At 43.3% G+C, this 14,047-nt stretch overlaps 1 protein-coding gene across 1 annotated transcript in view; it reads left to right on the forward strand.

The window, feature by feature from the left end:
- Window positions 1–868: 868 nt before the first annotated feature.
- The window catches only part of ppargc1b (peroxisome proliferator-activated receptor gamma, coactivator 1 beta), a 50,248-nt gene continuing 37,069 nt past the window's right edge, over window positions 869–14,047 (forward strand). Inside the window, exon 1 of the mRNA XM_017690078.2 lies at window positions 869–1,119. Coding sequence (XP_017545567.1) covers window positions 1,039–1,119 — 81 coding nt within the window. The 5' untranslated portion in view covers window positions 869–1,038. The remainder of the gene's footprint in view (window positions 1,120–14,047) is intronic.

The following is a 14,047-nucleotide window of genomic DNA, read 5'->3' on the forward strand; positions in this document are numbered from 1 at the left end:
AGAACAACATTAATATTGATCTAGCAAAAATTGACACAACTGAGCTACGCTTGACATTGTGGCAGTTCTATGGCTTAGTCCGATTTGGTCAGATTCTGAAGATGAGACTACACGTTTGGCGAATGATATTTGGTTCATTTCTTGCTAATGCCTTTGGCTGATGCCTCCAAATCACAGCCATGATGTTATTTCAAGACAACAATCTCACCCATCATTTGGGTACTATTGCTTATATATGTGTGTGTGTATAAATTGCTAAATTGCCAAATTTATCATATTGGGGAAAGAAAACATGAAAGATACAATTTAGCAAACAAAGAAATGTGCAGAAGTGTGTTGTTTATAAAAAATGTGTAGTTATTTTATTTGTAAAATCAACCAAACATGTAACTTGCCCAGGGGTGCTTAAATTTTTGTATAGGACCATATGTTCAGAATATATGTAAACTTAGGTTCTGAAACTTTGACAATGCTTACACACACTTAAAAACAGGTAAACGCTGGCTTTCCAGGATGTGCGTCCTTTAATGGGTTAATAATGCAGTTATGGACGTTGTAGGCTCTGTGAAATGTGTAAATGTATACATCCTGCAGGTGACTGAGGGGAATATCTCCTAGTCTAAATCTGGTTGGCACTGATGTGGAAGTAAAGGACAGGCAAAGCTTGCCGTAGAAATGAGTCATAGGCCTTGAGCTGTTTGAAGCAGCACCAGCAGTTTGACTCCCTGTAGAGACAGTGCTGCACGCTTTAGGAGTGGATTTGGTGGGCAGTCCGTCCATCGTGCCCATCACAGTCTGCACAGTTTTCCCACGGCATCACGCCCTTATCTCCCGTGCTGTGTGGATTATCCACGAGCAGAAAGTGCGCATTTAGCCACATTGGAATAGTTAGCGCGTTTGATAACAGTTTTGTAGCAGTAAGAGTCAGTGAGCGAGCGCGGTCCGCATGCTGCCCCCAGGCGGCTGAACTTGGTCACTGCAAGCGAGCCAACCTGTATACCCCCCTCCTCTGACTTCTCGGATCTCATTCTCTAGAAGATGGCGGACTGCGTTTCCCTGTTAGATGAGGAGCTCTCTTCCTTTGTCTTCAATTACCTGACAGAAAACTCTGGAAGCCAGGTAAGGGATGCTCATGTTTCGCCAGGCCTGGGCTGCGGCCGTGCTACCCGGGCAGTGCTTTTGCGCGTTATTCCCCGTGTCTCGGCGCAGCGGCTTGAGTGTGGAGCTCGATGCTGGGACAGTCTCTGCTTCGTGCAGCCGGTGTCTTGAAGCCCTGACGTCTGGGCTTCACGTGGAGTTTGGAGGAATTGGCGGAAACCGTTTCGCCTTTGAGCTGCGGAGTGAATAATAATTCATCCAGCCCTGCATTTTTAACGTAGTTAACATTTGGCATTTTAGGGATTAGGAATGACTATGACGGCAAAACGTGGAATTGCGCGGATCACTTTGCCCAAAAATCATAGGAATTGCCCGGCGAGTCTGACACGTGGGTGCTGGCCGCGTGAACTTGAACTTAAAGTGCGTTATGGTGAGAGACTGTGGGTCAAATGAATAGAAATATGAAAATATGGAAACCAGACTTTGCAGAAAGGGCTCGCGTTTTCCCTGGTATTCACCAGGTACACACAACAGCGATACTGGCTTATTGTTAAATCCGTATACCAGCTTGCAGCTCGTTTAGCGTTTGTATGAAAATTCTCTTCTGATTTTTTTTAGGCTGTTTCTCTGGCCTGTTTGTGCACTTTCGCGTAGACCAAGAGCCACTGCAGCTCTTTAGTAGTGCACGTTCCTTTTCATCAGCACACAAACATCACCTGTGACTAATACGTGAAGTTGAACAACTTTTGAGGGGGCTGATGGTCTGAGAGTGTGGATTGTATGTGGTGCTCGGAGTGTGTCGCCTTAGGGGACTGGAAAAGGTGTACAACTGTAACTGATAGTAATTGACAATAAAAGTTTGCGTAACCGAAGAATAGTTGCGTTTGCGTAACTGATGAGCGAGTTTGGTAACAGACCGAGTTTGGTAAGAGTTTAATGCGGCGTTGCTTTAACTTTAACTGTGGGGTCCTGGGCTGTGGGTAGTTTTATGTGGATCGTGTAGTTTTATGGGCAGATTCGTCGTGCGGGATGGAATTTAAGCCTAAACAGGAAAAGGCTGCGCGGTTAAGCCTCCACGGTGAACGCGCTGTACTGGTAAAAGTATGTTGGGGTGAGAATCACGTGCAGTAATGGAGATCACTAAAGGTGTTTTGGAATATTACCGTGTGTTTTGTTTAATTGCGTTAGCCACGTGCTCAGTAACGGATTTAACGAAAGGTGATTTGATTCAAACCAGTCTGACCGCTTAAGTACAGTAGTGGCGCGCGCCCACTCGCAGCGTGAGTGAGTGAATGAAAGAAATGTTGGCGGAAAGTTGGGCTGACGTGTGACGGAACGCAGCGATGATGATGATGATGATGATGAAGCTGCGCAGCTTTACAGGAAGCGCGCTGTGCCGCCGCCCAGGTGCGGTGTGCTGGAGGTGATGAAGCTCAGGTGGCTTTATCTGATGTCCTCGCGTTCGTCGCGGGGGTTATTGGGTTGACCGCCCCGTCTGGACTGTAATAGTACTCCGTCCTCGTGACCGGAGCCCAAGCGCGCCGCTGCTGCAGTCATGTGCTCGCTGCCGGTCCACGTAGTAGCAGGAAGGGGGCGGGGCCGCTGACGCGCGCGCCCTCCTCCGGGCTGCAAGGGAGTGCGCCTGCGCAAAGCGGAGCGCCTTACATCACGACTCATAATTCACCATTTACGTTGGAGAGAGTCGGAGAGACGCGCTGCCTGCTACTCATAATAACAACTTCGACTGTTTTCTCCCTCTTAATCAGCTCCCCGGTGGAATAATTAATACTGGCTAATCCAGAAGCCATCTAGATTGGGGTTTAAGCTAAACCAAACCCACGCACAAGCGCTTAAGACTTGTTTTGCTGTAGGCTTGGATGTAACGTGCTTGATAGTGGGGTATAGGAAGTTGGATCCAGGTATTAAGGCATATCATGTAAAAAGAAACTCCTTCAGCAGACTCCTTCAGCAGACTTATTAGTCTGTTCTTTCGAAATAACCCAGAGTGCTCTAACTGGGTCAATCATCTGAGTAAGAAACACACTTAAGAAAATGGCTTCATGACTCAGGGCCTGAGTTCCATGTGACCTGACATACCACCCCTTACCAGGCTGTGCCCAGATCCAGACCCATACATTAAATGCTGTGTAAGTTTTGATGAAAGGACTGCAGAGAATGTGAGAGACGCAGATTTAGGTGGACATTATACTGCACCAGCTCTCCTCCCATGCTTACTAGACACAGAGAGAGAGAGAGTTGTCGTGATGTGCGGCACTGCAGTGCTATGTGTTCTGCGTCCGAGATACAGGCTGAGTCACCTGTCTTGACAGACACAGGCAAATGTGTTTACACCTTAAAATGTTTCTACCCACACGGCTCAGTGTCATCCAGCATGGCCGCTGATAATTTTATGCTAATTCGCCACCATAAATATGCAGAGCCGACATGCTCTTTAAAGAGGGTTCAGACAATGGTCTCTGTGTATGCCTGTTTACCTAAGCGCTTGCACTTCTTATTCTCCCTCACAGTGGTGTTTAGCTGGAAAAATCAAAGCTGCTTCAATAAAACGGTGGAAGAGATGTGCGTGCTTAAGATGCTGCATTCGATATGATGTCAGGAAGCTGGCTCATTTCGTCTAGTTTCACTTTGATTTTCATTTTTAAGAAATCCAATATTCTTGAGTGTATTAATTTGTAAGGTGCCGATAATGAGTGCAGATATTGAGCAGTTGGTCGCCCCTGGCATGTGGGGAATTTTATTTAGTTGCAATGCAGCTGGCAGGACTGCTCTTTTTTCACCTTGTGCGTGGGTCTCCTATGGATTCACCCCAATTACTCTATACCATGTTCTCACCCAGAAGTCGCCTCTTTCCTTGGCGAGTGATTATTAGACTGGCTGCCTCCTCCATCAATACCTCAGAGGCATGTCATGCAGCTTTGAGGAGTGCCTCAGGGGATATGAGCAGGCGTGTGTGGATGCACTATCATGGATCTGTATCCATTTCTGACTGCATGGGGGGAAACTGGACTGTGGGGGGATCAGATATCAATAATTAATACAAACTAATCCATTGGCAGCTGATTGCACAATTGGCTTCAAAGGTTAACCTTTGCTTTGAGTCCCCAGGTGTGCGCCTCCAGGCCAGAGAGTGAGAAACTTCCTCTTAGCATTATATGTTGTGGGAATCCTTAAAGAGGATTAAAACTGATTCTTCAACATTTCTGCGTAATTCTGAGTGGGTTGATGTGAAATGGTGCATGTTAGTGAAACTTGTGACTGGAATTTATGTACAGCGGTGGTGATGGCAACCATGCCTAAAATGTGAATATAGCCGTTTCATTTGCTATCCAAAATGACCGTGAAAATACACGTTTTTAATGTAAAATAATGGCATATTTGAAGTCCTTGGGGACTATTTTGCCTTACAGCACCCTCTATCTACCTCTCCACCATGACCAGCTTTTAAGAAACACATCTTAGGCCAATACCTTATCTCAAAATTATCATGAAATGATGTCTGAGGCATCAGGCAGTGTATTTGTAGCCACTACATGTAATTGCTTTGCAAATGAGTTTACGTTTAGATGCCTTAAATGCTTCAGATGTCTGGTTCCTATCATCACCGTTGTGAAGAATTTTCGCTTGGTCTGCTTCTCTTTCACACATCAAACCACTCTGAATGACTTTGTTTACATCTGAGTGAGTTAATTCTGCACACGTTTTAAAACGTTTGGAATTCCCCTTTAACGCAGTCTCAGAAATGATCTGAATACATCTCACTGCCTTTCAACATGTACTTTAGCATTCTTGAGCTCGTGTTAGTCACATTAGTATTCATGTAAGCTACACTCTTCTCAGTGAACGATGTATTAAGTCATGTGAGAGGCCATTTAGCCTATAATAGATGGCTAGTCCTCTACTGCTGGTCTGTTGACCTAGCCTTGGGTTGTGCCTTCATGAATATTTCTCATCTTTCTGCAAATGGTCAGGTGCAGAGCAGAGCATCTGTACAGTTTGAAAGGCAGGAAGCAGTATTGATCTAAGGAGCTTTGTGGTTTTGGAATTGTTTACAGCATTGTAAAGTTCCTTACTGCCACTAAATGTGAAAGGTAATGTTATTTTATTAGTAGTAAGGATGCACAATGATATGAGCACCATATTGGTTTCAGTATATAAAGGCTTAAAATAAAATGATTGGCATCAGAAAGATGTTCACATTTCATGGATATTTCAAAGCGGTACTTATTGTACTCTGAAAAAGCAGAATGTTTAGACAGTGCTGGGCTACTGCACTAAAATGTCATTCATTTTATTGCATTTGTAATAAGGATGTACATGAGTACTTGGTTAACCGTTCAAAGTGCTGTGCCTGTGTTCAAACAGTGAAACTGCTATTCAGGCACTTGTTCCATTTCATGAGAGGAAGATGAAGAAAATAAACAGACCAACAACACAATGAAACACCACTTCATTTTTTAACAAACCTGTGAAATGTTCTGGTTTTGCTCGTGTTTGTGAGTAAGTGTGTCATCAGCATCCAGTGTAGCTATAGTTTTAACTCGCATCTGAGGAGGTGATGCCCTTATCCACTACAAAAACAACTGATTTTCTCTGCTTTTTTTTTTCTGAATAATAAAACATGTTGTCAAATGTATTCCTCTGCTTGCTGCTCAACTTTGATGCTTCTGATTTGTCGCCAGAGCTGTCCCCTAACAAAGTAATAAACCATTCTTTAATTACAGCCGAAGTACTTTTTCTTACCCTTGGTTTTCTTACCCATCCTTTCCAAAACTCTTGCATATACTGGAATATCAAAATTCGTTGGAATGCACATCCCTAATTTGTAAACCTGCAGAAGTAAATCTCATATTTCTCTGTAATGCTAATCCCGCTGCATCTAGTCCCAGTTTCTACATTTTATGAATGTCAGCACACAATTTTCATATGAGTGCATGCCTATTAATTTAAATTATTAATGATAACACAGCATCAGCATGCTTGTGCTAATACAGCTGACCAGACTGAGCGCACTGAGTTGAACCTGCCTGAGGTTAGCCAGGCTGTTGAGGTCATTGTTTGCAGTGGTCATCATTTGCAAAACCAAACTGGCTTGGGACAGCAAATTTGCAATCTAAACAAGGTCACAGGTGTGTCATCTCCAGACAGTTCAGCTCACCACCTGCTTATTATGTGAAATAAATGCACAAAATACACTCGCTGAGCACTTTATTAGGTACATCTACCTTATTTCTACACCTGTTGTCCAATTTATCAGCTCCACATGTCATATAGGTGCATTTTGTGGTTCTATGATTACAGACTGCAGTCCATCTGTTTCTCTGCATACTTTGTTAGCCCCCTTTTACCCTGTTTTTGACTGGTCAGGACCCCCACAGGACCAACACAGAGCAGGTGTTATTTGGGTAGTGGATCATTCTTAGCACCACACTGACATGACACTGACATGATGGTGGTGTGTTAGTGTGTTGCACTGATAAGAATGTATCAGACACAGCTGTGCTGTTGGAGTTTTTAAACAGCACAATTTCACTGCTGGATACTTAGAATACTTACAGTAGTCCTCCAGCCAACAGTATTCAGTCAGCAGTGTCCTGTGGGCAGTGTCCTGTGATCACTGATGAAGGACTAGTGGATGACTAACACAAACTGTACAGTAGCACTTATGCAACTGTCTCTGGTTTTACATTTACAAGGTAGACCAACAAGGTAGGAGTGTCTAATAGAGTGGAAAGTGAGTGGAAACACTGTTTTAAAACCCCAGCAGCACTGCTGTGTCTGATCTACTCACTGCGGTGCTGAGAATGATCCACCATCCAAATAAAATCTGTGGGTGGTGCTGATCATTGCTGAAAACAGATGGACAATCTGTAATTGTAGAACTACAAAGTGTGCCTATATGTTCAGTGGAGCGGATAATAATTGAATATTATTATTGAGGATAGTAAAATGTTTTGAAGTGAGTTAGCTAAATCTTAAATAGCAGTCAGCCAAATCTGCACCATAAAACAAATTGCACACTGGTGCAACTGAAACAGTAGCATAATAAAATATGAATCAAAGGTTCTCAATTGAGGAGATATGAGGACTCCATGCGGGTATTGAAGAAAGGACTGTTCAACATTTACACACTTAATATGTCCAAACTCTGGTGTAGTAGTCATGATGATAATGGCTGTAGTTGACTGGCACGTGACCCTATTTGTTGAGAAAAGCATTCATTGCAGCTGGAGGCTGGTGGAAGACGCAGTCACCTAGTTGTAAGGCAGTTAAAGGTGGGAGGAAATTTCTGTGTTTTGGATTAGTAGAGGAGCGGTGCAACACACCCCGCCATAGCAATATAACGTCAGGGGAGGGCAAGCTCAAACTGGTCAAGACTCGCGTGAGACAAAAGAAACCTGTGAAATACTTCATTAAAGCTCAAGTTAAGGGCGTTGTTTTAGTTGTGCCCTTGATACTATAAGCCGTGAACTCTGTTCATCCTGTTTTGATCATCATGCTCAATGAAATGCTATCTTTGATTGGTTAAAGGCACATAAGACATTTGGCTGTGGATTTGTATGCTAATGTTTTATGTATGGTTCTGTCAGTGCCGGATGTTAAAATAGCATACAGCTGTTGCCAAGAAGCATCTTGAAGCTAATCAGTCATGACATAGATGAATCTCAGATCAGCAATCAGCAGGATAATGTGAACTTAGAAAACTAACAGGCTATCTTTAGTGCAGAGCGTTGCTTTATGTATTTTTCAAAGCTACGTGCAGACGTAAATAGAACCTGGGTGCATTTTTTTTGTATGAATTATTATGCTGTCATGGTGGATGTCAGGCACATCCAGCAGCTACACCTGATGTAGCACAATAGCTGAAACTCTGTTGAGAGGAGATGGTGAAGGGTTCATTAGTGGTCTGTCTTTTCCTGGTTTTGTTTTCTCTATTTACGTTGCCCTATGGTTCTATCTATCTTATCAAGCTAGGATGGGCAATAAGCCTGTTTCTTTTTATTACATAACAAACTGACCCATGGTGGTTTCTTTAAAATACACTACTAGCATTACATTGCAGATAATTTAGGCCCAGTCCACTATTGACTTTTTAGGGAGTGTTTCAAGCAGGCTCACACAACAGATTATGAACAAGAGGTTTCACACCCAGGGGAACGCGGCAGGAACAGGCAGTGAAGATCATGAGTTGCCAGATAAACATGTTGCTGTGGGCTACAGGGATTTAGTGAACGCTGCTACAGAGTTTATGGAAACTGGCAGCATTCATAAGGGCGCGGGCCACTACTCGCACCTTCTAGAAACTTTCCATCCACCGCGAGGAGAGCAAGGGACGGCGCAGGCGAGGGAACCCGTGCCCCTCGCAGCAACAAAGCACCACAGTGTTCCTCCACATGGTGTTCTAGTTTGGGGGGAATAGCTAGAGAGCTTTCAGTGGGTCACTCTCTCTCCCTCTCTGTGAACTCCTGACTTGCTGGGCCTGCTGCCAGGCCCTGCAAAAAACTGTGTAATTCCATTATCTTCAGTGAGGTGGTCTGGCACAATAAAAGGTGTTCACCAGATCGACACCATTACAGGTGAATGGAATCTCCTCTCTGCTTCACTGCCTTGGTGCCTGTGACCTAATTCAACTGTGAACTTTAGCTTGGCAGGCTTAGCTATTGGTAGCGTGACTACAGCTCTGCAGTTTATCACTTTCTTAGCCAGTCAAGACTGGCTTTACTCATTCTGTACTGTTACTTTGAACCCAGTCTCAATTAAATAATACGGTAACGATGTTCATACAAATGGCTAAGGGGTGTGCAGGCAAGTGATTTGAATATATTTTATGAGCTCAGCTGGAGGCAACGTGAAATGGTCCCAATGGTTTTAGTCAAGTCATGTAGCTCGTGTGAGATTCCACCCACCTCATTGTATTTCTTACCCTGCTGCATTTCTCCCCCTCCACCTGTAATTTTGTTGCATACATGCTGTTTCATAACTTCAAAAAATATGCTGACTGTCATGGCATTGGCAAAATGTGTGAGCACCTCCTCCCTCTTGCTTAAATCACTTACTATATTAAAATAGGGTCACATGACCACGTTTCTTTCTGATTATAATGCTAAAGCAGTGGTTTAACAGAATCTGGATATGGAGCTTTGGAAACAGCAACATACCTTTTACTGGTAGAGACTTGCAAATTCTGAATGATTCAGCATGTACCTGTCTAGGTGTTTTTCCAGTCACAAATCATGCCAACTATGTAGTAACGAGTAGTTTTGTAACAGACCCTGAAGTTCCACCCATGTACATAGAAAGATGCTGGTTGTACTGACGTGAGAACAGGGCAGTAAAATACATAGCAGGATATTTCACAACACTGTTTTCGTAGTGATTTGGATCTTTTAACTCACTGAAGAGCGCATGATTAAAAAACAAACAACAGAAAACAGACTTTTATCCAGATTTAGGCTTATCTCGTAATAGGTGATTTCACTTGCTCTGGTCAGGCATTTGAGTGATGAGAGAAGCAGCATCTGAAAGAGGCATAACAGTGACCATATAAAGACATACATCCCAGTTTGACCTGGAGCATTTATAAATAGCTTGACGGTTCTCAGACATCTATGGCAAATTCAGATTCCCCAATGCTGATGCACAAAGAGAACCGGCTGATTTTTCAGCCACAGTGCACTATCCCATGGCCTTAACAGTCTTTACCAGACCAGGAGAGTGAGCTTAACTCTTCAAGACAGGCTTTGGTTACAGTTGATGTTCTTTGCCACCAGGCAAAATTTTAGCAATCACAAGAGAAAGTTCCGGAGTCAGTTTTATTCGTCGTCAAAGGCTTGAATTCTGCACACTCTACAGAATGTCTTTTTTTTCTCCCTTTCCCTGCATTACTCCTTTCATGTACTCTCTCAGCACTCCTTGTGCTTTTCAGTGGCTCCCGCATGCAGCTAGGCTGCACGTGACCCTATTTCTAGCCTCACTCTGCCTCTGAGAGGGCAGGGGGAATCTCATTGGGTTGTATTAGCATTTTCACTGCATACATTTGAATATTTGGCTTTCCCACATGATCACACAGATAGCATTTCATCATCTGCTTCTGATAATTGCTATCAAACTCAAGAGTTTGTACTTGCCAGAGTTTGAAATCGACATGCATTGTTAATGGGTAAAACCCAGGAGGAATGCAGCACTTTGCATTAAGGTATTATTTATCTTCCTAGTGCAGCTCTTGTCGCAGATATAGTGGAAGTTCCGGGGATCAGTCTCCTCAGGCACTCGCTTGTGAGGAAGACAAACATTGGTGGAGGTTCAGATAGGGATCCAACCTGGCTGTGATGGCTTATTGATTTCTTTGGGTGTATTTCTCTTGAGGTTATTTCGCAGGAGGAAAACAATTTGCACCCTGACATACTTTCTTGACAGTTCCACGAAAATTTGTTTTCTGCTTTCGGTGGGTTACGTTATTTCTAAAGAATAAAGCTGTTTTCGACTTTCACACTTCTTGTGCTTTCCTGACAGGTGTTCTAAAAATATAGCTATAGTGGAATTCTCTGTCAGTTGGCTTGATAGAAAAGTTATACAGATCACATAAAACTCTTTCCCTTGAAGCAGAAATCACTCTCATAAATGCCTCTCAAGTCTGCCAACACGTTGGAATACAAGAGGCTGGTCACATGGTAATGACACTGTTGCCAGCTTGTGTTGTGGTGTAAAATCCCACCTACTTAGAAGTCAGGTCATGACAAATGTGAGGCTGGTCTTTCATCTGGAGAGCATGGTTTTGTTTTGGTGGTACTACCATAGAACTCTGTGTTGATCTTGTGAAGGACCTCATAGTGGAGTGAAAGGCTTTAGGGGCATCTCTTGCTGAAGGGTCATTAAGATGGAAGAGGCATACTCTAGTATTTGTGTCTTGCCAGTAGCTCAAGGTTAGCACAAAGGGTAAATAAAGACGGAATTGTTAGGACCTGGTGAATGGGTTTTGTAGAATGTTCTTGCTCTGCTTGTCTCTACAGAGCAGTTTAAACCCTTGGACAATAGATAATATATTAACCAGCACTGCTGATGACAGTTTCCTCCCTTTCTTAAGCTTAAGGAAATGAAATTCAGAGACATTTGGATTGCATGTTAAAGTGAAGGTAATGGCCTCGTCTCCATGCCTTAGGGCCCCGTTGTGTCCGTTACACATAGCTGGACAGACAGGAAACTGTTATAAAAGGAAGTATAGGGGATAGTGGATGAGTAAGTCATTCTGTTCTCCACTAGCAAGCCTGCGACTTGCATAAGTGGTTCCCACATCCCGTGGCAAACACCCACTAATTCACACTGACAGAGGCCCTAAAGGTGTAAACTCCCACTCGCTTCCAGAAATACTAGGCTAGGCTGTGCTTGTGGCAACATACAGTGCTTACATCAAAGGAGGTTTTGAGTGGGACAGTTACAGGTAATTCTCAGCTCTGTGAGACCACTTTCTCCAGCCTGTATCATTTTTATTAGCATGTGAACCCTAACTATGTAGTTAAGTAACTGATTTTTTTTTTAATCCAAGGCACATGGAACGCAGAGAATAGACACAGATACATGGCTGTCAATGGAGGGTGCCTGAGGCATCCATTAGTGGAGTAGCAGTGGAGTTACTTTCCCCCCTGTAGGCCTCTCTCCCTGCTCTGTACTGGGCCTGCCTCGAACAGGAGTTGCGTTGCGAGGACAGCCAGTGACACAGAAACCTCCAGCTGGGTCTGCTAATCTTCTGATGAGTGGGGTGAGAAGGGACAAAGATGGATTACCTGCCAGTGCCACTCTCTGATGTTTGGCCCAAAGTCCCAAAGGACTTTCACAACTCTGTGCAACTGTCCTCATCCTTGATATGAACATGGGAATCAGGCCACATGGTTACATAGTGCGCATGCTGTAAAAAGCTGCTCAAGGAATCAGGATTACATAGAAGTATTGGGTAAAATGGTCAGAACAGATGAAAATTTTCAGCCTTTTGGGTCATCCAGTTGAGACCCAGACAAATGATTGCTTCAGTTCATGACCCAGATTGATTCTCTGGACAAGACACGTGCAGTTGGGTGTTCACCAATCAGGAGATGCTAGAGGTGCTCTCTCTATGTCATGGGGATGCAGGGTCACTCATGAGATGGAATGGATGCACTTCATGGCCATGTATTATTCAGAGAAGTCCAGCAAGGCACTTTTCACTTGTTGGCAGCTAGATCCAGTTTTAACCAGATCAGAGCAAAACTGAAGCAGCTTTTACCTGCTTTCATGGCTGTAAGGTGAATAGATTGATGGAAACAGGGTCAGCTTCATTGAAGGCCAGAATTATCATTATTTGTCCATCTCTAGGACAGAAAAAAGGACACCTTTCTGTCTCCTGCCTGAATGAGCCTAGGATTCATCAGCAAGGACAGGTGTTTCATAGCAGTTTACCTTTGTTTGGCAGATTATAATTTACATGCATTTGGCCCCCTCTCCCCATATAAAGACATAACCTGGTGTGATTGCATTTGAACGCAGCGGGTATTGGGCTGACAGAACAGAGATTGTTTGTTTGTGGAAAACTCAAAGGAACATCCCCCTTTGATCTGACAGCTGTGAAGTTCAAAGTAGCCTTGCTTGTTCAGAGGAGCACATGTGCTTTTGTAGACCCAATTTGTGTCCTATCAGATGGCAGCTGCATTGATACAATACGCTGCTTATCGTCTATATAACTTTTTGTTCCAATGACTGAGGAAATATATTATCAGATTGCACTTTTTCTTATACCCTGGAGAGGCTTGTGTAGCTATACACCGCGAAACTTAGCGGAAAGCTTCCGCTAATGCTCTTTGTCTCTGTTTGATTCGATCCAGCTTTTATTCCAAATATGGCTGCGCTGCTGTGTGAACTGTGTAGTCACGTGCCGCGCGACCACACAGATCTGTGACATGATTCTCATAGTTGCTGCTGCTTCAACAGGGTTATTTTACTGTGTAAACAAGTGTGCTGCGCTAATCTCTTCCCATCATTTCTGTAGGGAGGAAAAGGAGAGCATATGGGAGCAGTGGGTTTTGAGTTTGATGCTCAAGCACAGGCTGATGCTTCTGCATGTTCCCTTTTTCCTGTTTTGTTTAAAATGAATGTTTTTTTTTAAAAAAGTGACAAAAATATCTCTATCAGATTATGATTTGCATTCAGCCCCATACCCTCTTCCTTCAATTTACGGAGCACTCAGTGAAGCTCAGTGGTTTTTTTGTTCCCTGAGAGGATAATGACAGAGTGGAGGCCAAGTCAGGTAAACAGTAGTATAATTCCTAACATTTCCTAACCCTGTGAGCAGCTAGGGCTTAAGCCCTAAGCGCTAGTTATCTGCTCACATTTGGTTAATCTTCCTTTACAACTGCTATTTTGACTGACGCCCACCTGCCCTTTCAGTGACTTTAAACAATAACGTGAAAGGGGTCATTTCAAATACCACACTCTCTAACAGCCTTCGCCTTAACTTAGTCAAATGCAAAAGTCATATCACATGTTTTGTTGATTTTTGGAGTGAAAATGGGTTAAAATATCCTCTGCAGGCATATGCATCTGTTTACTTTTACTGTTTAGTTTCTATGTAAACATATAGGAAAAGATAAAATATAAAATAGAAATTGTGTTATAACTATGTTTTATATATTATATATAAGATCTATTAACTTTTCCTCACTAAGACAATCAACAAAACAATATCATTTGACCAGGGGCGCCCAACATTTTGCACATGATTGTATTTGATGCATTAATAATACATGTTTTGTCTACCATGTCCTTGCAGCTAAATCACAGCAGGACTGCTGGAGTTAAGTGCTGCTGGCTCTGCAGGCTTAAATGTAACTGCTGATTTTGCTGTACATCTTTTAGCCCCAGTGGAAGTGTTTTTGTGTGGCAGAGTTGTTTAAGGTGAGCAGGG

This window comes from Pygocentrus nattereri, chromosome 8 (assembly GCF_015220715.1).
Source record: "Pygocentrus nattereri isolate fPygNat1 chromosome 8, fPygNat1.pri, whole genome shotgun sequence".
Classification (NCBI taxonomy): Eukaryota; Metazoa; Chordata; class Actinopteri; order Characiformes; family Serrasalmidae; genus Pygocentrus; species Pygocentrus nattereri.